This window comes from Genypterus blacodes, unplaced genomic scaffold (genome assembly GCF_046128005.1).
Source record: "Genypterus blacodes isolate CSIRO-AG114 ecotype Tasmania unplaced genomic scaffold, CSIRO-AGI_Gbla_v1 ptg000214l_1, whole genome shotgun sequence".
Taxonomy (NCBI): domain Eukaryota; kingdom Metazoa; phylum Chordata; class Actinopteri; order Ophidiiformes; family Ophidiidae; genus Genypterus; species Genypterus blacodes.
The window spans coordinates 3,936,290-3,961,500 of NW_027467013.1; the positions used below are offsets into that span (position 1 = coordinate 3,936,290).

At 49.2% G+C, this 25,211-nt stretch overlaps 1 protein-coding gene across 1 annotated transcript in view; it reads left to right on the top strand.

Annotated features, from left to right (window-relative positions):
- Positions 1-25,211, top strand: part of il1rapl1a (interleukin 1 receptor accessory protein-like 1a) — a 101,222-nt gene that overhangs the window by 20,288 nt on the left and 55,723 nt on the right. Inside the window, exon 3 of the mRNA XM_076169815.1 lies at positions 24,804-25,089. Within this exon, the coding sequence (XP_076025930.1) occupies positions 24,804-25,089 (286 nt within the window). The remainder of the gene's footprint in view (positions 1-24,803; positions 25,090-25,211) is intronic.

Genomic DNA, 25,211 nt, shown 5'->3' on the forward strand with positions numbered 1-25,211 from the left:
CGCTATTTACATTTTCATTATTCCACCGTTACCAGGAAGAAATGGCATGAAATCCTGTAGTGTTCAGGACATTAGACAAGCTTCATTCTCACAGCAAATGGATTTACATAAATAAGTAGGTTGATACATGGCAGCAGAGAGACGGAGAGACACAGAGACAGGGAGAGAGAGGGAGAGAGAGAGAGAGAGAGGGAGAGAGAGAGAGAGGGAGAGAGAGAGAGAGACGAGATGAGGCAACAAAAGATGGAGGAAAAAAACAAGTACGTGCAAACAGAGGAAGAGGAAGAGCCTCCCTCAGAGATGGATGGAGGACGAGGCATGGTGCAGATGGAGAGACGGAGAGAGAGGGAGCAACGGAGAGAGACATCTAAAGTGGTAAATGAGGAGGGATTGCGTCGGGCTCCTTCCTGGTCTAAAGTGGGCTCAGAGGGACCGGCAGAGGTCCTGTGATCGCTGCGTCTGATCAATACAGCTCTGCATTCCCTCATTACTGCAGAAGACCTCATTGTGTTTAGCCAACAATGGACTAGAGGGACCACACACACTTTCCGTGTGTGTGTGTGTGTGTGTGTGTGTGTGTGTGTGTGTGTGTGTGTGTGTGTGTGTGTGTGTGTGTGTGTGTGTGTGTGTGCGTGCGTGCGTGCGTGCGTGCGTGCGTGCGTGCGTGCGTGCGTGCGTGCGTGCGTGCGTGCGTGCGTGCGTGCATGTGTGTGTGTGAAAGCAAGTCTTATATAATATAGCTCTGCTGTTTACAGTATGAGCAGTCAGTGTGTGTGTGTGTGTGAGTTTGGGTTGTGTTGATGTCCACTTCTTGACGTCCGTCGCTCCGTCTGCTCTCTGAATGGGACGCTCGCCTATTCAGACGTCCGTCCAGGGGAGCGTGAAATGTCCGTGCCCGTCTGCGTGTGTGTGTGTGTGTGTGCGTGCGTTGTTGGATGTGTTGACCGGGCTGATGTTGGTGTGTGTGGCGTCTATTCGTGTCTGCCTAAGTCCCCACAGAGCCAGCAGTTCCTTTGGAATGCTAATGTGGGATTAGCCTCTGGGGCTTCGTCAAGCCTCGCCGTTTCTGCTCTGGGGATCTCAGCCAATCGTGGGACGGCGTACCTCCCTTTCATTTCCCTAAGCGCACATTCCCAACCGCTCTGACCTCCTGGCCCCTCCTCTTCACAACGGGAATAAAGAGCAAAACAATAACGGGAAAAGTTTCCCTCTTTTTATCTAAACTTCCTTTCATTTTCATTTTCTATTCCCGAGCCTTGGGAATGTCTCTCTCTCCCACTTGTTGGTGCCGGGCAACAGATGAGCTCGTCACCCTCAGAGCAGACTCTGTTTATCAGAGGAAACAAAGAGGCAATGAATAAATCAGAAGGAAGGAACACGTAAAAAACCATGATGTGAGTGAAATCAATTTAGATTGACACTTTTAAACAGATTATGCAGCTGAATCCAGTCAGAATCCTCTTCACTCCATCTTTGTAGACGTACCTTTCACTCCACACTGACCTGAAGGACGACAGAAGAAGCACCTATAAAGAATTCAGTTCTGATGTTTCGGCCCTGTTGCCAGACATTACTGCAGTGTGTAGAATGGGAAAATGTGGAATTACGCAATTTCCTGCCTCTCTGAACGCGTTGCTTGTCTGTTTACCTAACGCAGCGATGCTATTCTATCTCTCCGAGTCCTCTAGTTATGTTCTCAAATGGTGGCCGAGTGTTAAATGATGATGGAAAGCAAAGATTGCCGCTCCTCCGGGGCTTTGGCTGTAATAGACACATCTCCTAGTCTAATGAAAGGTAAACAGCGCCAACACACAGGCAGGAGGGGGCGCCGCTGTGTGCACAAGAGCTGAGCACACACACACACACACACACACACACGAACACAGGCTCTGCATCCACTCCCCGCACTTCACTCTGTTTGAGTGCCGAGGTCAAAGGTCGGCCCTCTTTACACACTGGAAGATTGAGTTTGCGTGTTTGTCAGTGGGGAGCAGTGTGTGTCTGTGTGTCTGTGTGTGTGTGTGTGTGTGTGTGTCTCTCTCTGTGTGTGTCTGTGTGTCTGTGTCTTCCATCAGGCCAATTTGAGCGATGAGAGTTAGCGAGCTTCTGTCTCCTGGCGTTTGGTTAATATTCCTGTTTCAGTCTTGGAATTTGATTTCTTCGGCTCTGTTCTAAGTTTGTTTTCACTCCTCGAGACAAATTAGAGAGAAATTCAGCCCACAGCCTCGTGTACTGGGGTTTTGATTCATCTGTTGACAGGACATTTTCCTGCTTTAGCACAACCAGCACAGAGCCCAAACACTCACACACACACACACACACACACACACACACACACACACACACACACACACACACACACACACACACACTCACACTGTTTGTTAGTATCAAAGCAAAAACACTTGTATCATCGCCCATCTAAAGCTCATCGCCATCACAAGAGCGGGAGAGGACGGCGAGGAGAGCGGAGTGTGAAAGAGTGTAATGTGGGGAGGGGCAGAGGTGAAGGACGACTCTGCTCCACTGGGGCGCCCCCCCCCCCCCCCCCCCACCCCAGCGCCCCCAAAAGAGCCCTCCTGTCCCCCAGCAGGCCTTCAGTCCCTCCTCTCATTGATCCATTCATCAATAATCCAACAGCGGGATCTCAGTGAAATGAGAGGAATGATTTTGGAGCAGCTGAACGGAGCGTGTGTGTGTGTGCGTCTCACTAATGGGGCCGGTGCTTATGGACAGATGTTTGATTGAACAGGAGGAGGGTTTTAATTCACGTTAAATTTTTGATAAGTGGTGTTATACTTTGATTATAGGCACACAAATCCCCCCCCCCCCCCCCCCCCCCTCACTCGCACGGATGGAGGAGCGACTTCACAACAACAAACACTAAACGGTCCCGAGTGCGTTCCCTGACGTCCCATCAAATGGAAGAATCCCACTTCAGACAGATGATAAGAGACGGTAATGACCATAATTATGTGCCGAGGCTGGGTGAGGTGCTGTTTGCATCTGCTCTCCTCCGCTGAGTCCTTATTCCTCTCACTCGTCCTATCAAACTGCTCCGTGTCACATTAAGGCACAGACGCCGCTTCTGTCCTGATCTCAGGTTCCTTCGCACCTTTATTGCTTTATTCGCCCTCCATCTCTTCCCCCTGACCTCTGCTGCAGCCGGGCGACCCCTCTGCTCCCTCCAGTCCAGGCATCAGCCTTCGCCGTTCTCCTTCGCTCATCCCTTTTTTCTGCAGCTCTAACCCAATCTCAAGGAAACTCTCTCCACCCCCCCCCCGCCCACACACACACACACACACACACACACACATCACCACCGCCAGCCTGACCGCTCTGTAGCTGTGATCCCCGGGTCCCGTCGTTGGCATGACAGAGCAGGACACAGCTGTTGCGGGCAACCGTCCAGGCCTGCCGGCAGCTGGATTAGCGGTGCAGCCATTAGCATTTGAACTCCTGTAATGTGACAATATGACAGGGATTTACTCCATCTGGGTGCCGGTGGCTGCGAGGGAGAGGAGGGACAAGCTGGGGAAGAGGGGGAGAGGAGCGGGGCAGAGTGTGAGGCAGGGGGCGAGGGGAGGAAACAAAGCTGGAAAAATGGAAGAAATGAGCACAGAAAGGACAGAAAATGAGCAATTCAGTAGGTAAAGATACATTTGACATGTTGTCCTGTAACTAAGGCAACAAATTGGACTCGTGCGTGCGTGCGTGCGTGCGTGCGTGCGTGCGTGCGTGCGTGCGTGCGTGCGTGCGTGCGTGCGTGCGTGCGTGCGTGCGTGCGTGCGTGCGTGCGTGCGCGTGTGTGTGTGTGTGTGTGTGTGTGTTATCCACAATCCACTTGTTGAATCGACTCAGAGGCTCAGAAGCTCTAAACTGATTGCTGCTGTCAATCACTTTTGCATTTGCTTTGAGTAATTAAAAACGGTGTTAATGAGAGGAGGATTGGCCGGTGGCAGCTCATTGGTTGATGTAGTGTGGCTCCATCCTGGGGACAGACCTTAGTCCCCCCTGTCCTTCACTGCTAATCCTCTGTAATACCTGAATACTGTAAACAATGTCCTGCTAGTTTCTCTCCATATTCCACAGCAGTTTACCTCCCAGGCCCAATGAGAGCTGATGAGTCAGAGTGAGTTCAGGTTTAGAGAAGGAGCTCCTGCTCCTTCACCACACTGCAAATTCACATCAGGAACTATCTGACCTACAATCATCCACCGAATGAACTGCTTGTTCTTTAGAGCACAATACACTCACACAGCTGCTTTGATTATCCGGAATTTGCATCATTTTCTTTGACACCGTTTGGTTGAAAAACAAGCAGGCACTCAGAGAGCACATACCTCCGCCAAGGCTGAGTAGTCGTCCAATTAGGACTCTGTGTCTAAATGATCATGTTGAACAGGTTTTTGACAAGACCACTGACTTTGGCGGGCAATTACAACACAACATTAAGTAAAATGAGGTTGGGCCTGTTCTATTGATAAGGGGGATGAAGGTAAACCCAGGAAAATAACTGAGATTCTATGTTAAAGCATAAAAAATGGTCATTACAGCGCCACCATCAGGCTGAGCAGCACCTAACTGAAGCCAGCAGGGAGGAGGATCCTGCATGAAGACGCTCCCTGAAGAAGTGGTGTATGCCTTTAAATGTTTAGCTGGTGTGAAGCAGCAGCAGATGTAATTAGCTCATCTGGCTTTTATCCGTTTGGCCTTTTTTTGCAGCTTTTGTGTTTGACAATGAGAACGAGGAGTCGCCACTTGGTACAATTGTCTGTGTCAGGATGAGTCCAAGTTCAAGATAATCACCTGCCAGCTCCCCTCCTCCCTCCTCCCCCCCCAGCCAAGCCCGGTCCAGAGCCCAGAGCCGCTGGCCTGTTTCCCTGGTCGCCTCTGGGCTGAAGTGCTTGTCTCTGGCAGGGCTGTATTAGATACAAAGCCCCATTACATCAATAATGGATAGAAGACTGAAGGGAGGAGACCCAATAGGATGAGACAGCTCACTCAACAGGAGATGACAAGTTGCCGTGATAGGGGGGCAGGGGGTGGGGGGGGGAGTGTGTCGGTGTGTGTGTGTGTGTGTTACAAATAGGCCAAGTGTTGCCTGCTCTATGAGCTAGGGGGGCACGTGAGAGGATCGTGATGACAACCGGGTCCGGCACTGTGGGATTCTGAGGGGATAGAGACTCATTGGTTTTCTGCTACGACGGCACCGTTCAGAGAGGGGGGGGGGGGGGGGATCAGAGTGACCCAGTTTCCACACGGCCCATACATTTGAGATAATCCCTGCGGAAACTGGCTTTTGCATAGTCTGTCTGTCCCCCCCCCCTCTTTCACAGTGCAGCTTACGGCAGGTAGAGGCACAGAATGGAGCTCTTAAACGCACATGCTGAATCATGCACGGTCGCGGTAAATAGGGGATATTCATTTCCCTCCTGCCTTCCTTTGCGCTTTCTTCCTCCTCTCTTCCCTCCTCTCTTCCCTCCCCCTCCCCTCCTTCTTCCGCCTCTCTCCCGTTTGCACAAGTGGAAGTGGTTATGTGGCTTTATGCGGCAGCTACTTAAATCATTACCTTTCCCACATTGATCCAGCCGGAAGGTAATTGGTTCAATCAAGAGAATTAAAAGCCGGGGTAAAATGGAATAATTCAGCCCAGCGGATCAAAGGTGGGGGAGGAGGGGAGGGGGAGAAGGAGGGAGGAGGATAGAAGGAAAGGCGATTCCAGCAAGGTAAAGGAGAAGAGGAACCCTGGAAGTAAAGTGAAGGGTGTTAAGGCTTAAACCAGGAATGTTACAGAGCGAGGGAGAGGTGAGGGGAAAGGCAGGAAAATGGAGCAAAACTGTAAAGAGGTGATGGATGAAATGACAGAGAGGCTGCACGACGATGATGCACACAGAAGGCACATCCAGTAGATTCCAAAGGTGAAGAGGGATGTGATGATAGAAGCTGTCGTTTACGGCGGGACACATTTTCATTTTTAGTAATCATCAAACATCCCAGCTCTCTCTCTCTCTCTCTCTCTCTCTCTCTCCCCCTCTCCCTCCCTCTCCCTCCCTCTCTCTTCCCCTCTCTCTCCCTCTCCCTCTCCCTCTCTCTCTCTCTACCTCTCCCTCTCTCCCCCTCTCCCCCTCTCCCTCTCCCTCTCTCTGCATTCAGAATCTCAATTTACCCCAGAGGCACAATAGTGCTTTAATGACATTTCAAGAGACTTCTTATAATTTAACGCACACTCAGCTCTCATATTTGTATTCACTCCTGAGCACCGTGGCTGAATGGAGAGCGGCTCGTCCTGTATTTTCATGCATAAAACTACAAGCTGGGGATGTGAAGCGAGCAGTCCTCGCCTTTGTTGATCCTTTCTGAGAACAGATGGCGGCGATAAGAGTGTCGCAAAGCCTGCAGGAGGCGCTAATTCCACTGGGCTGCGGACGAGCCACCCCACCCCCACCTGCTCTCCCTCTCTCTCTCTCTCTCACTCACACACACACACACACACACACAAAGTTGGGCATTAAAATGACTTCCTGGTTCCTCTGTGGTGGGATAGAGTCATCACGCAGAAAGTCGTTCCCAAGGTGTGTAGATTTATTGTTGGATCTTGGATTCTATTCTGGTAGTTTTGGCTCTTCCTCTCTCTTCCTCTCTCTTCCTCTCTCTCCAGCTCTCTCTGCCTCACCAGCAGCAGTGCTGAGATCAGGGGAAACAGAGAAACGGCTGGCAGAGCCCAGCTAAAACTCATTATTTGGAAGCCAATATGAAAATAAAGACCTGCTGTAAGGTTGCCTGCACACAACGATGACACACAACCACAATAGAGGACTAATGTGACACACAAACACACACACACACACACACACACACACACACTCCTCACTAAATGATTCTTTGTGGTGACTTAAAGCCACACTAGGTGATTTCTTCTCTGAGCTCCGTCCGCTCAGACAGCAGATGCTGGTATGCGTGTGTGTATGCAGTGTGTGAAGGTGAAACAGTAACATGTTACACTTCTCATGACACAAATCACTTCACTCTCATTTCATTGTAATGGGGAATCGTCTGTACTGTTGTGTGTGTGTGTGTTACTGTGGGCAGAGAGGCTGAATGATTTATGCCTGCTTTCTGCAGACTCTCCACTCTGTGTGTGTGTGCGCTTGTGTGTGTGTGATTCAAGGTCCCAGCAGTTGTCGTGTAAGAGTCAGGAGAGGGAAAACCTGACACAGGCGTTACCTGAGGCTGATTACAGGAAGATGAAGGATGAAGGGGTGTAGAGGAAGAAAGGCAGAGCGGTGGGGGAGGGAGGGGGGAGAGAGGGGGGAGGGAGGGGGAGAGAGGGGGGAGGGAGGGGGGAGGGAGGGGGGAGGGATCACTCTGTGGCAATTAATGATGTAAATTCTTGCTGTGACATTTTGAAGGCCTTGAAGAGGGAACACAAGGGGAGGGGCATAAATAAAACGCGTGTGTGCGTTTAAGGTGGAACCATGAAGGCTGAAACATTGCAGTTTCTGCGTGACCTAATTAGGATTTGTTCCGTAAAGTCGAACAGTTTTGATACAAATACAAGACGTACTTGACAACTCCAGAATTATGTCCTCAAAGAACATGGACACGTTGAATTGTATGAAGCCTCCACCTTATTCTACAGTTTTTGTGATGATATTTTGAGTCTTCTCTTCAGATTGGGCTTATTGGTCTCTTAGTCGTTTTTAAGTGACTACTCTTTAATGCAAGGACCTTTTTGTTGTCGTATGTGCGTTTTGTTCACTGCGGCCTCCAGCGGCTGAAGTCTGACTGGGACACAAGGGCGAGTTGAGACGTTCTGTCAAATCTCTGTCCTCCAGCCTGGATCAAACGCTATTTTGTCCCAAATCCAGAGGCGAGCTGTGAGCTGTGAGCTATGTGTGCTGGATGCGAGGCGTCTCCACGGCCCCGGCTGTGTGGCTCTTTTAATTACACGTGGAGGGTTAGAAGGACAGAGCCTAGGCGTCCTCCACCTCCAGGCGCAAACTCCTGCACACGCTGGAGCTTTGAAGGTCACCGTCTTATCTCTCTCAGCTGTGCCGTTGATAAAAGAAAAAATCTCTGTCTTTGATTTCAGGTCAAAGCTTTTCTATCTTACAAACTCTCTCCTCGCTGTTCTGGTTTGGTTCCGATTGAGGGACCAGATGCAGGACCGGGAAGACGCTTTCATGTGTTTTTAGCTCCGGCTTCTCCGGCGGCGCCGCTTCTCCTCCGGCTCGTCTCCGCCGCAGCCTCAGCGCCGTCTTCCTGCCGACTCAACTACCGGTCCCAGTGTCTCGTGCCAAGATGCCACTTTTGTACTCCTTTTTCACCAGTGGTGGCAGCAGATGAGCCCCGGCCCCCCCGCTGTGCCCCCCTGGCTGCCGTTCACTCTCCTTCAGAAAGACTCCGGGGGAGACGTCTCCACCTTCAAAAGACATCCGGCAAAATACTGGGAGAGAGATCACAATAGATGAATATGTTACATAAACAGTAGTTAATCCGCACAGGCCTGTGGGGGCTGTAAGTGTGTGAGCTCTGTGTGTGTGTGTAAGCAGCTGATTGTGGCGTTTAATGTGGAAAACACAGGCATGTTTATGGATGGGCTTTAATTGATGCTTGTAATTACCTTTAGAGTAAATTCATCATCAGAATGTTTGCTTTTATTTAATTCAAGCCCTTTTCACTCCTCCCCCCTTATGACACACACACACACACACACACACACACACACACACACACACACACACAGTATCACTTCAATGTGTCCCCGCAGCACAGAGAGTCGACGTCACGCCCGCGCTCATCCTTACTGTACCGCTCCTGCATTTGCATGGCAGATTAGCTGCTTGACCTCTAACCAAGGGCGTAATGGGCGGCGGCAGTGGTGGGACACGATACGGGGGGGGGGGGGACAGAGCTCTAAAATACCAAGCCAATTTCCCGCGGAGCTTATCGGAGCGGTTTGACTGGCGTCGGAGCGAGCGCGCAGACATCAGTTGTCGGGGTTTAAACTTTAGAGAGGAAATGAGAGGAGCGAGGGAGAACGAGGAGCGTCGAGGTTCGCTGGCGTGGTTAGTTTATTAAAAATGATCTAACCAGGAGGCCTAATCTGGAGCTTTGCCCCCGAGTGCGTCGGCTTCCCCTGTGTGTTTAGAATAGATCCAGTACTTCAGTGGCTGCATCAGACTGTCTGGATGACAGACACATCTTCCTCCCTTCATTAATCTCCATTTAGTTCTGCACTGGAGGGGAAAGGGGGAGGGGGGAACGCTGGAGAGGGGAGAGGGGGGAAGGGCAAGATTAAAGATATGGCCGGCCATGAAATCGAAAAAAGAGATAGAGGATGTGGGAAGAGGGGGTGGGAGGAAGAGGATGAAGAGGATGAAGAGAATAGAGGCGGCAGAAAGTTGGTATATTGGAGGTGAAGGTGTATTTGGCTAGAGGATGAGGAGGGAGAGTGAGGAAGTCAGGAGCAGGGAAATGAATGAAGGTATAATGGAGAAATATGGAAGGGGGGCCGGGGGGGGGGGCAGGGGGAGGGGGGCTGTTTGATCTTTAACAGGATTATTTTTTCCCTGATGTCCTTTTATTTATTTGATTTCCCCTCATATGAATTCATATGTAAATGAATTCCAGCGACTGTGTGTGTGTGTGTGTGTGTGTGTGTGTGTGTGTGTGTGTGTGTGTGTGTGTGTGTGTGTGTGTGTGTGTGTGTGTGTGTGTGTGTGTGTGTGTGTGTGTGTGTGTGTGTGTGAGAGTTCTGAGAGGGAGAGAGAGAGAGCCCACTCCTGTGACACATGCATTCTGGGTAATCCTAAAAGTGTGGGCCCTGCTGCAGGTTTGCAGCGTTCCTGCACTCCACGACTCTTAACTGTTACTTTGTTATAACAGCTCAACCTTTAAAAAATGATGTTTGACTATGTGACCATCTGTTCTCTCTCACTCTCTCTCTCTCTCTCTCTCTCTGGTGTGTGTGTGTGTGTGTGTGTGTGTGTGGTGAGGGAGATGCTGGCTCCTGCATTAGGGCTCTGTGCTCTCTTCAGTCTCCATCAGCCCTCATGGAGAGCGAGCACAGGAACAAAGCCAAGGCCACCTCGCGCCCTGACATTTATTCTGCTTATCTTATTAAAAGGGAGGGCCGGGGATCCGTCTGCTGGTGGGCCTCCGGGGTTAATGGGGCTTTTCTGTGCTCCGTGCTGGACGGGGTTAGAGGGACAAACCCTCATGTGAGTGCTTGATGGTCGGACCCTGCAGTGGGATATCGATTTGGCCTTTTTTTCAGTCTGCTTCTGTCGATCGTCAACGCGGCCATCATCTCTGCAGCCAGCGGCCCAAACAGCATTATTATACTTATCTCTCTGTGTTTGTGTCTGACGGAAATACAGAACCCCACAGACGCATGTAGATGTACTTGTGTCTTGTGTTTGCTCAGGGTCGTGTGCCTGTGTGAGTTTTCTTGGGATTAACCCCCGAAACCCTCTGGCGTGGGATGCACAAGGCCAACATTCCGGTCAATAGGCAGAGGGTGGATGGGCTCAGTCCCCTGTGACACCACTATGTGCTTCACACACTCTCTCAGATATTCTGTATCGACCTATTTTGAATAAGAAAGCAGCCCGGCATACACACACACACACACACACGGTACGTACACGCACGCAACCTATAGACCTCCAGGAGAGACGGCCTGCCGCTGTGCAGACTCCAAACACAGATGTGCCAGAGCTTCACAGATGCTGAGGCCATAAAGCAGATTGTGAGGCATCGTGTGTGTGTCTGTGTGTGTGCGTGCCATCATACTTGATTCTTCAGTGTATTGCAGCAGCAGTCAGGACCGTAGCCATTACGGCACTATTGCAGTTTGTCTGGCAGGGCGCTCTGGGCCACAAAATGCAATTAGATTCCAGTGTAAAATATTTATTTCCGCAACACCGGAGAGGAGGAGGAGGAGGAGGAGAGGAGGAGAGGAGCCTCTCTCTCTCTCTGCGCTTAAATATGAAAATAGTATATAAAGCACACGCCTGAGAGAGCAGCTGTGTGTGTGTGTGTGTGTGTGTGTGTGTGTGTGTGTGTGTGTGTGTGTGTGTGTGTGTGTGTGTGTGTGTGTGTGTGTGTGTGTGTGTGTGTGTGTGTGTGTGTGTGTGTGTGTGTGTGTGTGTGTGTGTGTGTGTGTCTGGGGGCTTAGATGCAGACGTCTGGTGTTGATAGATACAAATGCGTTGTGCAGCATTGTGCAGGTCTGTTTCAGATTACACACCGGGCTAACCGATACGTTACAATGTGTGTTACTGTAATGGATTGGATTTAGATTTGATTCAATCTGTGTGTAAGTCATTGTTTGGCTCCATGATGCCTAAAGAACAGGCCCAGGGTTGGGTTAGGAACTCTAGCCATTCATTATTGTCAGTGACATATTAGGGCGGCCCACCTGGGTGTGTGTGTCCCGTGTGGTTGTGGTTCTGTACGGATGGATGCAGTGTAATGCGAGCCAGGGCCTCAAAAACCAAATCAGCAAAGATCCGCCCTCGCCGCCGCCACCGCAGGGACGTGAGGTTTGACACATTGAGCTCAGCAACCGGGAAATTCCAAAGCTATTCGGGTGCAGCTGTGATTGTGAAAGGTCGAGGTCCTCCAGGTCAAAGGGAGAGCCTGGCGAAACCACATGCATGTACTGCAGCTGTACACACACATGTATGTGAGACTGCTGCACTGAATTGCATTATACATGGTACAGAATTTCCCATTCTGCCACAAAGAGATATCCCGAGCTCAGATAGTTGTGTGTACTTTGACGATTCTCCCAACTAAGACAATGCCTCCTCCATGTCTCTGTCTCTGTCCATCAAGGAGAAAGAAAGTCTCGCCAATTTACATCCATATTTTCCCTTTTCTCTGCTTTGATCCTTCATCTAACGCTCTCTCTTTATCCTCACACTGCGTCTGCCTTCGGCTCCGGTGCAGCGTGAGGTCAACGGAGAAATATTCGGGGTTCTGCATCTCGACAGAAGCACAAAAGAAGCAAAGCGGCAAGGGCATGTGTGCTTTATTACCCTGCACACTTTTACAACGCCGCCTTTTTTTTTATTTAGTCTGACAGTGTCACCGTCCTCTGTGAGTTACATTTCAGGGTTGTTAAAACGCCACCAGAGCTAAAACACGAGATGTGTGAAGTCCAGAGAAAGGTGAACGCCGGACGCTGGGAGGAGATCACATTCACACACAAAGCACCGGGAACAGAGCTCTGAGTATTGATCCCTCAACTTTCATTCAGGTTGGCATGCAGTGGAAGGATTCAGCGCTGGTATAGACGGCGTGTTGCGTAATCACGGCCCAGAATGCATGTGGAGGTGGCGTACTTATCCTCTTAATCAGGGGGTAATCAAAGTTTTAACACGCATGTAAACACACCGGTTGTTGCAAAGCGTCGTCGTCGAAACAATTCCCAAGGAGGACCAGGGGAAGGTTTTCAGTTCCAAGCCCCTCCGGCAGCTGAAATCCCAGATTAGCCCCTCCCCTCTCTCTTTCTCTCTCTCTGACTGATGCTGGGGGAAGAAACCAGCTGGTGTGTGTGTGTGTGTGTTTGTGTTTGGGACCCTCTCTGGCACATGGTTGGACATGTGTTGTGCAGACTTTGGAGATGGCGTGCGCAGATGTAGCACGTTACTGTGGGAACAGAGAGAGCAGCGAGGTTTCCTAAACGTTCAATCATTAGACTGGGAACGGATTTAATGGCAAATAACAATGGACTTCAGAAATTGCAGTCATTTGGCTTCAGTACGACTTCATGACTCCATTTCTCTGCGATGATGTGTATGTATGTACGGCGTGTGTGTGTGGGTGTGTGGGTGTGTGTGTGTGTGTGTGGTGGGTTTTCTTTTCAGGGGCCTGCAGCAGTGGGAGGATTACAGTAGATTAACACGGCCCTGTAACAATGAGCAGACCGACCCAGGGGACTCATAGTCAATCACTATCACAACCAAAAGCTGCTAATTCCTATTAAAAAGCTGCTGCATCCCCAAACCGAGGGAGCGGAGAGAAAGTAAGGGACGGAGGGGGAAATGAATTCATATCATTTCTTCTTCACCCGTTTACTTAATTCCTCTTTTTAAATCCACTTTAATCGCTCTTCCCCACTTTGGTTCCCGGCTGTTTGTGAGGCAACACTGCACCACCGGAGGAGGAGGAGGAGGAGGAGGGAGGGAGGGAGAGCCAGAGACGGCGTCCGCCCTGCGTCGTCCATCTTAGCCTAGCCCACCCAAAGGCCCCGTTTCTTTTTGCTGTGCGGCTCCTTGTTGGCGAGCGGTTGAATAATTCAGCAGCGTGAGATGTAAAAGGGATTGTTTTAAAGCCTGGCGAGCAGGTTAATGCCCGGCGTTGACTGCTGCATTAAACGTAGGGAGTCGTTTATATTGTCTGCACGTGAACGACTAATCAGCACGGGACGTTGAGATTTTAGTGGATAGAGGGCGGGAGAGTGTGTGTGTGACTGTGTGTGTGTGTGTGTGTGTGTATTCAACCCTGCTGCATATATAATGGCTGCTGTATGTTATCGGTGGGTTTAAGGAGCATGGAGGATGGAATCAGCCAGTCGCCCTCTCTCTCTCTCTCTCTCCCTCTCTCTCTCCCTCTCTCTCTCTCTCTGCAGCTCCTGTCTCTCCTCAGCACCATGAGCTCGTTCATTTAGCCCACAGCTTTAATTGGATCCAGAATCAGGGACAAGAATCTCCAGCCATTAATAATTTAGAGGGATGCATCGGAATTCTGTCTATCTCTTATTCTCTGTCGGCTTCTACATTTGCCTCTACTCACTATTGTGCTCGCACACACGCACACACACACACCCGCACGCACACACACACGCTCGGGTCTCTTAGAGCCTGTAAAGCTTTTTTTCCTCTCCCCATTAAACGGGCTGACCTATTGGCATGAAATCACTTGAGGAATCCCTTTTACTTACCCGTGTTTGTTCATGCGCGAGCGGAGAGATCGCGGCGAGCAAACACGTGTGCACATCCGCGCCGTCTTTAAACTGGGGCACTGTCGTAATGGGGGTAATGGTTTCTGCAATATTAATGAGCCAGGCTTCATATTCATCTTAATTGAAAATGTTCTTTCATCTTCATCACTTGCTCATTTATCCACCCACCCCCCCCCCCCCCCCCCCCCCCCCCCCTCGCCCCACCTCCTCCAGTACAAGACGTGTAATGCACATACACTATTTAATACACACACACACACACACACACACACACAGTAGCCTTTCCATACGTGCCCGTGCACACACATTTTTCATTTTCCTGTTGTTTGATTTCCATTTCAGCTCTTCCTCTGTCCCCCCCCCATGTCTTCTCGGTTACTATCTGCTCTCGAAACACTGTTTGTGTTCTTTAATGTGTGTGTTTGTGTATGTGTGTGTATGTGTGTGTGTGTGTGAGCGGGCATGTGCTACTGAACTCCACTGGCTTCTGTGAGAGCTCCGTCTTATTACATAATTGGACGCTCTCTGTGGATCTCTGACCTTGTTACCATGCTGCTGCCATCTCAAACAATGAGACAAGCAAAGTGAGAGGGAAAGCAGGCGAATGTTAGGGCGACACACAGAGAGAGAGAGAGAGAGAGAGAGGGAGAGGGGAAGGTGGGGGTGGACAGAAAGGGCGATCAGAGGAGAAGAACGTGGACAAAGTAATAAGAGGTTTTAGCGATGAGGATTTAGGAGAGGAAGCATCTGGCGGGGTGGAAGGTGCTCCTAACAGTTTGATATCATTAGAGGGGTTGCCAGTGAGAAGTGTGTGTGTGTGTGTGTGTGTGTGTGTGTGTGTGTGTGTGTGTGTGTGTGTGTGTGTGTGTGTGTGTGTGTGTGTGTGTGTGTGTGTGTGTGTGTGTGTGTGTGTGTGTGTGTGTGTGTGTTCATGACCATGGTGCCTCAGTCCATGCCTAGGGCAGTGGTGTCATTAACTCCTCTAGCCTAGTCTCTCTCTCTTTCTCTCTCTCCCCCCCTCCCCCCCAAGTTGTCAATCTTGTCCCTTCACCTCCATTTACCGTCACATGTCATATTCAGCACCCTGTACCCAGTGCAGATGTAAGCGTCTCCCACACATCCATGCATTCTCTGTACACACTCATCCTGCACAGGGCAGCAGGGGGGCGGAGCCTCTGACAGGCAGACTGAAGTCGTGTCATTGCAAACAAGAAGCAACGAATTTATGACTTCCTTCAACGTTACAGGAAACAAGCGGTGAGCAGAACAAGAGACTAAAGGAAGCTCTCTCTGTGTGTGTGTGTGTGTGTGTGTGTGTGTGTGTGTGTGTGTGTGTGTGTGTGTGTGTGTGTGTGTGTGTGTGTGTGTGTGTGTGTGTGTGTGTGTACAGATAACAGAGGGAACGTGTCTTCTTGGCTAATCCAGTTATTTTAATTTGATTGACATGTGGTTGGGTGGAATATTGTGATTATTGGCAGCTCTTGATGTACCTGTTTGATGTTTGACAGTTTGGCCTTTCAAGCTGTTTCCATCAAATCTCCGCGTCCTCTCACACAAACTTGCTTGATTGATCAAACTTTCACACGTTGCTCCGACTATTCCACTCTGATTTGCCCCTCGCTGTTGAATGAATCATTCTCTCCATGGCGTTCCATCTCATTCCTGTCTCTATCACTCATCAGGCTAGCAGCAGGGCTCAGGAGAAGATGATGAAACACACTATTAACATATGATTAACTCTGGGGACGTTTCCATCTTGAAGAGTTTCCATACAATAATGCTTTCACAGGCCTGCACCGTTTCTCACACACACACACACACACACACACTCTTAAGAGTAATCCTCATTGACTGATCATTTAACACACTAGATTTGAGATTCTAATGAAGAATGACTTTCTTGTACCGCCGACGAGCGTCCATTTAGCAAAGTGACAGCTTGTTTTAGCTCCCAGACATAAAAAAAGATTTTACCTATTTTTGATTAATGGGGCGCCGGTTTCATCCAAGGTTCTGCCTGCTTGGCTCTTAGTCCTTCTCTAAACATGCAACGCCTCTTTTTAACAGAGATATGTAGAGAAAATGTTCCTTAGTTAATTAATTTAACTAATCCTCCCGGTTGTACTGTTTGGATGTGTTTGGATTAGTGGATTATCACCTCGGCCTAGGAGATTATGTTTTCACCCCTCACTTGTTTATTTGACTTTTTCACAGGATTACTTCGAAAGTTATGAACCAATTTTGCAAGTGAGGAGTGTTTCCCATTCTTTTTGATAAAGTTTTTTCGAATTTCTTTTAAAGTAATACAAGGAAATACAATGTCAGTGGGTGCAGAACTGGGACAAAGATTAAAATCTGGTGGATTAAATCTCAGAGTGAGGCATTAAAAGAATTTGATGTAGAATTTGGAGACAAATCCAGGAAGTATTTGCCACGTTTGTTTGGGCCTCGATGGAGCGTCAGATTGTGCGTCTACAGAGCATCGCTGTGTGTGTAATGTTGTGTTTCCTTGCCGCTCCTTCTCCTCCTTTTCCCTTTTTTTCCCCCTTGCGTGGGAGCGAGCAGGAGAGGGAGGGAAGCGGGACAGGAGCGGGCTTGATAATGACTTGTCAAATTAGAGGTGATAGATCCTGCAGCGAGTGTAAACACAATTCAGAATGTTTGGTTGACATTCTCCAAGCTGTATCTCTACTGGGGGAGATTAGCAGAGTGACAAGTCAGCCTGAATCTCATGGATCACATCTGCACAATGCAGGGTGCCAAAACACACACACACACACACACACACACACAAGAACACACACATGCTGAGAGAAACAGAAGTGGCATTTGAAAGCTGCATTGTACAGTAGACGTCCAGCTGCACAGATGGAATCAGAGCCACTGTGTCTGCTTTCTAATGCACAAACATGTCTTTTTACGTTTGGGGATCCGGGCTTGGAGCAACTTTTCCCTCTCCGTCATGGTCCAAGGTGCTTTGCTCCGCATGTGGATTCATGTCCGTGTCGCCTGCCTGCACCCCCAACAGCATGATGAATGGATTTCACACTGAGAGTTGATTTTACAGCTTAAAGCTTCTTTTATTTGCATGTGTTTCATTGCCAGTAAACCTGCGCCTGATGTAGGAGAGCGGTGGACATTTTAGTTGTCCGAGATATTAGGGGCTGCTGTTTCTCAGTGTTCTATTTTACGCTTGGGTGTCCTCCGCCTGTTCAGCCGCGCTGCTCATTTCACAACTTCACCCGTGAAATAAAGAACCGTTTAAGAGGAACAATGTCCCAGCCAGCACATCTCCCTCCACCCTGCCCCCGCCGGGTGTGGAGAGATACAATTGAGAGTCCAAAGCGCATCAGTTTGGGCCTCAAATGACTTTCTCCAGCTGGTCAAGGCCTGACAAGCTTTCTGTTCTCTTCAAAAAATAGAGCCCTTTATCGTGAAGAGAAAGAAAGGAAGGATGAGAGCGAGACAGACAGAGAGAGAGATCGAGAGAGAGGGAGAGAGAGAGTCAAAAAGCTAATGTCTCACTGACACCCTTTCTCACACAACAGGGGAAATTTCTGTTCTATAACAGGTTCTGGTTAATTTGAAGTCAATTGCAGAGTTATTAAAAGGATCTGAGCTGAGTTGGGCTGAACTTGGTCAAGGGCAACAAAATCCACTCCCGTTTCTTTGTAAGACATTGGAAAACTGCAGCACCACCTTCAGGCGACCTTGACAGTGCCACGTGTGCCTAGACTACTTTTGTGTGCGTGTGTGTGTATGGGGGGGAGGACTTAAATAAAATAACAAACACACACACACACACATCCGGACACCAAGTGATTTGTTTCTGCAGTAATTGTCGCCATTGTTGCTTTTGTTGTATTACAGTAATGCAGTTTCCTTTGAAACACCTCCCCACGTTCTCAGGGGTAAATCTTATTGTTGAGGATTTTCTTCCATTTGGAGCATTATGTATTTTTTTCTGAAGCTTTGGTCTATCTCTCAAAGCTTCATATTGCCTTTGAAAATTACTTTGCCAATATGTATGCAAATGCAGATCTACTGGCAGAAATGACTCTCAGATTCACTTCATCTCTCCATTGTTCCTGTCTCCTTCCTGTGGTCGTCAGGTGGCGGCTCGCTAGTTTAATGTAACTGTGCTGCACATTACAGCCTAATTTACTCTGCGCCGCAAATAAGCACAGGAAGAGGAAATAATAAGGGGATCTACAGGAAAATGAAAATACGGGGTGCAAACATGCGAGGAGGAGAGTCTGTCTGTGTGTGTGTGTGTGTGTGTGTGAGCCGAGCAGGAGGCAGCGGGAATATTGGACGTAAATTGTAGGGAACGGTTCCGGGTTGTGGTTAAGGAAGCCAGGAGGAGGAGGAGGAGAAGGAGACCAGATAAGGGGGGCTTCACACAAACCCAATGCAGGGAGAATGACTCCCTACCTACTTGAGCAGTCAGCAAAAGCAGCCAAGTTCGGGCTACAATAGAGATGGCAGTAAGGAGACGCTGGCCTCGGCCCAAGTCTGGCATCGGGAGCTTCAGCTGGGGATTGTGTCGTTGGGTAGCTGTGTGGCAGCAGGCCTGCCAGACATACTGCCTGTTTGCTCTGCATATGTAGCCTTCACATCTCATCCCATCACACTCTCACCGCTCTCTGCCTCTGTCCTTCTGTCTCTCTCTCTCTCTCTCCCTTTGCCTGTGTCCCTCTGTCTCTCTCTCTCTCTCTCTGCCTGTGTCCTTCTTTCTCACTCTCTCTGCCTCTGTCCCTCTGTCTCTCTGTCCCTTTGTCTCACTCTCACTCTCTCTCTCTCTCTCTCTCTCTCTCTCTCTCTCTCTCTCTCTCTCTCTCTCTCTATCTCTCCCTCCCTCTCTCTCTCTCTCTCTGTCTGTCTCTGACCGCCCTGTCCTTCTAAGACAGAAAGTAGCATCAGTAGGTGTTGTGTGTGAATGTGACTCTAGGTTGGTATGTCACTGTACTGATTGATATAAGACAGCCTGGCGATGAATTGCCAAACTTTTCCCTCACACAGTCCTACTTGCACATGAAATAGATGTCATAGATTGTGGTGACATTTACTGAGGAGATTGAAGCTCCTCAGAGGATGAAACATCGGACTCAGGATAGTAAACATGGAGGAAAGTGTCCATGAAATAGGACCGGGACAAACTTCCCATCTCTATACAAGAAATATCAAACACTGATGGGTACAATCATGTTCCCCAGAGGATGAGCCACAAGGAAGTCCAAATCACTACAGTGTTCACATTGGTGATTTCTGTGTGATGTAATCTGTGCAGGAGGAAGTATTGAGGTCTGCAGATTCATTAGAATGATTCAGATTCATCATTCAGCAGTTTTTGTGCAGCATGGCCTTTATTGGTTTGTGTTATTTGAGTTTAATCATAATGGTTCCTTCAATCTCATCAATCTGCCGTTTCACCGCCTCATCAATATAATGGAATGGCTCCTTTGCTCATTTGCATTATGTTGATGTTGCTCTTCATTGATACACAGCAGAGGTAATTTATGTGTAAGATTCTGCAGGAGTATCTTTAATGTGAGAGAATCCCATAACCTGTCACACATAACCTCTACAGAGTGACACACTGGAAGTAAACATCAGCCTGTGAGCCTTCATCCTTCATTCCTACTACCTGGAGATGTTTCTGCTTATATTTAATTTAATTTCTTTCTGTCTTTATTAGAATGGAATCGAACTAACTAACTGACAGCTCCCTTGATATGAGATCTAATTGAGAATGTAACGTCTTGTATGCGTTTAGATCAGGCACAGTACGGATCCATAACTGAATCCAACACCGGACCACAGGCCTCTAGTTAGAGATGGACAGACAGATGGACATGGAGGGTAGACGTGACTCAGAAGACACCTTAAAACATCTCCTTTTAAGGGTTTTATGACACAAACGGTTTAATTTTGAGGTAGTTAACGGTGCGTTTCTGTTCAGATGAGTCTCTCTGTCTAATTACCAGTGGAAGCTCTGCATGTAAACAACAACAACACAGCGTCTGTCCAGCCTGGGATTCATGAGCTGCAGCTGATTTGGTGAACCAGTAAACACAGCAGACGACTGTTAATTCTTTACAGTATTTACACTTCTGGTATATTGTACAAACACACACACATACACACATGCATAGACACATTGGCAGGCACATAAAGGGAAATGACTGCTGCTGCTGCTGTACAATAGCAGTGTGTGTGTGTGTGTGTGTGTGCAGCACAGGAGAATCATGTGCAATTTGCCAAGAGAGCATCAGCGCTGTGCTTTATCCTGTCCCAAGGCTTACTGGAGCAGTGAACCATACACTACATATTCTGCACAATTACCTGGAGGGGTCAGCACAGCTCTCAGCTCACAGCACACACACACACACACACACACACACACACACACACACACACACACACACACACACTCACACACACACACGCTTCTAGGACCAGGAAGCCATGCAGATCCGCAGTACAAATCCAAAGAGTGTCATTTTACCAGTTGTGTTGTGTGCGATTGTTGTTCCCGGTACTAAGCTGAGTGTTGTATTCATGAGACCATGGAGGTGGAGTGACGGGCAGAGCGGAGCCGGTACGAGCGGGGCGAGGGAGGAGAAATGGAGACGCTGCACGTGGAGTGGGCGGACGTCAGGGAGGGGGGGAGGGAGGCGGCGGAGAGAGAGAGAGAGAGGAGAGAGAGAGGAGCAGAAAGTTATTAAGAGTCTTTATCCACATATAGATCACGGAGCGTCTTCCTGCCCTGCGAGGGACCCCGACGCCCACCCAACATCTGATAATTACACTTCATTAGGGGAGCGGTTTTGCAATGAGAGGATGGGAGGGGGAGAGCGAGAGCGAGAGCGAGAGAAAGGGAGGGGGAGGGGCATGGAGTGATCTACTGTTATGAAAAGATAATGGGAATTTGATTATAGAGGAGAGAAAAGCAGGAGTTGACTTCATTGACATGTAGCCCACACATGATGGTGTGTGTGTGTGTGTGTGTGTGTGTGTGTGTTGGGGGGAGGGGCGGGGGGTGGGATTTGTGTGCAGCTATTTTGCTTGTTTGTGTGCGACTCTGCAAGTGTGTATGTGGGAGTGTGTGGGTAAATTTATTCTAGCTCAGGGGTCTGTATTTATTGCCTTGGTTTAGTGTCACACAAAGATGGACAGGCTCCTGCTCTGCCTAGAGACAGAGTGTAATAAGGTTTCTGTGACACACACACACACACTCTCTCTCTCTCTGCTGTATCTTGACATTCTCTCCTTGCTGTTTGCTCGCCCCGTCCCTACCTCTCTGCCCTACACTCAGCCGTACCCTCGCTCCATGCAGCGTCTGGTCATACGGGGTAACAGCAGCAGGAAGTGACGGCAGCACTTAAAGCTACGCAGAAGAAGAAGAAGTAGTAGTGTCGCTGGCGGGCCGGAGGCGCCGCAGTGAGCTGGAGTGGAGCAGAGGGCGTCAGTCAGTCAGAGCCATGTGGGAAGGAGGCCATCTGGAGACAGATATTACAGCGTGTGCTTAAACGCCCCAACAGAATCAGTGTGTACGCCATGATGTGGGAGGGAGAGAGGGCGAGATGCTGCGTGAGAGAGTGTGTGCGAGAGTGTGTGTGTGTGTGTGTGAGCTGAGTGAGTGAGTGAGTGAGTGAGTGAGTGAGTGAGTGTGTGTGTGTGTGTGTGTGCTGTCAGCAGGGAGAGTGAAAGGTGGGGACTGCAGTATTCCTGAGCGGAGCATCGATTTTTCTGCCCAGCATGTGGAGGTGAGAAATGTCAGCCTCTAATTGAGTTGATAAAACCGTTTTGAGTTTCAGACGTAAATATGGTTTCACCGCAAAAGGCCACCGCATTATACAAGTCCCATCGGGGAGCTGGATCAGGCCTGTGTGTGTGTGTGTGTGTGTGTGTGTGTGTGTGTGTGTGTGTGTGTGTGTGTGTGTGTGTGTGTGTGTGTGTGTGTGTGTGTGTGTGTGTGTGTGTGTGTGTGTGTGTGTGTGTGTGTGTGTGTGTGTGTGTGTGTGTGTGTGTGTGTGTGTGTGTGTGTGTGTGTGTGTGTACATGCTGTACATGTTCTCCTCTCTCACGCATCTGCAGTTTGGTTTGTGCAGCGGGGGGAATGTTTGGCCGCCTCTCTGACTGTACACGTCTGCTGTACTTTGCACAGCGGAAAGCAAACGACAGTGATGAATGAAATGGCTGTTCTGTTGTGCATTAGCATACAGATGCATTAGAATAAAGAGTTTTTGATGTGGCAGGTAGTGCAGGGATAGAAAGTGGGAGTGAGAAGGCAGGGGTGACTTTGTTTAGATTTGCGGAGAGTAAATAGCGTAAAGCCGGCGTGGAGCCGACGGTGACACAGCTGGTTAGTCGATTGATGTCAGCTGTAGAGAGAGAAGAAGAGAAGAAGAAGAGTCGCTGCTCAGTGTTTAAATGTGAATTCACCGCCACGTCAATGAGCAAACCATGATTATGTAAAACTAGTCTGCCATGATAAAAGCATAAGAGGCTGCGTTTACAATAACAGGGTGTCCAGGTTTGGCCATGGCTGTCATTCCAGTGCAGATGAAGAAGAAGAAGAAGAGGAGTCATCATTCCATGCAAGGGAGGAATAGGGAGGAAATTCAAGATATCCAAAAAGGTTCACACACGTGGCCAGGAAAGGAGTCTGAAGAGATCCGATCACTGTGGATGTTTTTTACCTTTATGTATTTAATGTTTGACAGTAAATGGGTCACTTGTAAATGTAACCATAGCGATCAGCAGTGCGATGCAGAACAGATGCACCATCAGATTCCAGGGTTGTGAGCATGCGTGTGTGTGTGTGTGTGTGTGCCTGTGTGCATTTTGGGAGCTTTCATCATTGGGAGTGTTAATTAGACAGCACCCCCCTCACCCTCCTCCTCCTCCTCCTCCTCCTCCCCCAGCCCCTCCCTGCCCCCGTTTCTCCTTTCTGTTTCTGTTACACTCAAAAACAAGCACACACACACACTTTAGTAGCTTAGCCTGCTGGTAATTAACAGAAATAATTAGACGCACCATTCGTATAGGGGATGCACACACACACACACACACACACACACACGCACACGCAAAGACACATTCCTTTCCCTGGTAATTAAGAGTATTAATTAGAAGCATGTCTGTCCCTGTGAGGCTCTGTATCACTCACACACACACTGGCACACAGCAGGGATCTTATTACTTTATCTCGCCACAACATCACCAATTCTCTCTCTCTCTCTCTCTCTCTCTGTCTCTTACGCGTGCACAGATGTACACCCAAACACACACACGCACGCACACACACACACACACACACACACCTTCCGGATAAACAAATGGCGGCTAATTAGTAAGAAACTGATAGCTGGCTGTAGTTTAACCTTCAGTCTCTTTGGGGATTAAGAGAGCAGTCTGTGTCGGGAGCTAGAGCGGACCAGTGTGCCTGAGGGGGGGGGGGGGCAGGGGGCTGGGGGTCCTCTGACTCCTCTCAGCCGGCCTGCGATCTGCCTGACTTTTCTTCATTGTGTCAGTGTGTTAGCACGGGAGCGGAGGTAGCTTTTGTCTGCTCCCCTTCAGCCGTGGCGTGCACACTAACCCAGTTGGAGATCTAGGCCAGGTTATTTCAGTCCAGGCCTGACAGAGGAGTCTTTACAGCCAGCAACGTGTCGTGTCCTACTGTAAGTGACTCCTTTGTTTGTTTTGTACGTTTCCTTGCTGTGCCATCGTGGGTCAGACGGGCTTTGCTTCCGTTGGCATAAAGCTCTTTTAGAAGGTATTTTCCCGTGTCGTGATTTCACAAACTTTCTGAGCAATTGGCTGCGTTAGTGAGTCGGTGCGTCGCTGGTGTGTGTGTGTGTGTGTGAAGCTGCCCGGGCAAACTGCTGTGGTCAGTGATGGAGAGGAATAAAAGGAAATAGGAAATGCTTGTTCTCTCTTGTCTTGTCTCTCCTTTACTATGCAACCCTGACCAACACAATGTGTACGATTAAAGATGGAGTATTACATTACATTACATTACATTACAATCATTTGGCAGATGCTTTTATCCAAAGCGACTTACATTACATTACCACCCTTCGCAGAGGGGGGAGCAATTGAGGGTTCGGTGCCTTGCTCAGGGGCACCTCGGCAGGGGCTCGAACCGGCAACCCTCCGGTTCCCAAGCGGAAGCACTACCCACTGAGCCACTGCCTCCCTGTATTACATCGCTGTTAGCATGGGGTGGAGTCATGGCATCCATAGGGTCGTCAGGCTGAGCATCAACAGCTGCAGATGTAGGCACAGTCCCACTTCATAGACTGGACTTGGCAGTGGCGTTGTGTTCGTCCTCGGCACTTGAAGGAGGCCGACGTCATTTATGGATATTTTACTGTTCATTCCCAAATGTCAGAGTGGGTGTGTGTGTGTCGGTTTGGATATTGCTGAAGAGCATCTGAGCTGGCTCTGCAGAGAGGAGAGGAGGGGAGAGGAAAGGAGAGGAGAGAGGAGAGTAGAGGAGAGAGGGGAGGAGAGGAGAGGAGAGGAGAGATAAAAATAGTACAGTAAAAATGCAGTATTGCAGAAGCTCAAATACAGTAAGAAGCATAAATATATATTCTGTAGGCACAGTGCAGGAATATTCATGCAGCAGATTATAAAACACAAAGTTTAGTGATTCATTACTAACAAGCTGAATTTAGGATCGGGTTTTCCATCGAACCAGAGAAATATTGTTGCGTAAGAGGTTGGTGATCTTATCTGCTGTGAGCTTCTTCGTCCTCACTGCCTGTAAAGTGTTGATGAATGTCTCTGTCTCTGTCCCTCTCTTCTTCCGTAGTGGACGGCTGCACTGATTGGTCAGTGGACTACCTGAAGTACCGGGTGCTGCAGGGTGAGCCGGTGCGGCTAAAGTGCGCTCTTTTCTTCGGTTACATCCGGGCCAACTACAGCCAGGCGCAGAGCGTGGGCCTCAGCCTCATGTGGTACCGCAGCTCCGGACACGGACACAGCGACTTTGAGGAGCCAATCACGTTCGACGGCGTTCGCATGAGCAAGGAAGAGGACGCCATCTGGTTCAGGCCTGCCGACCTTCAGGATGTGGGCCTCTACTCCTGCGTCCTACGGTAGGCCATAGGGGGAGACTAGGGATGTCACACACACACACACACACTCAGACAGACACCCGATACAAATGCACTCAAAATGACACAATGTCCCGGTCTCAGGAGGTTGAATCGCAGCGCCT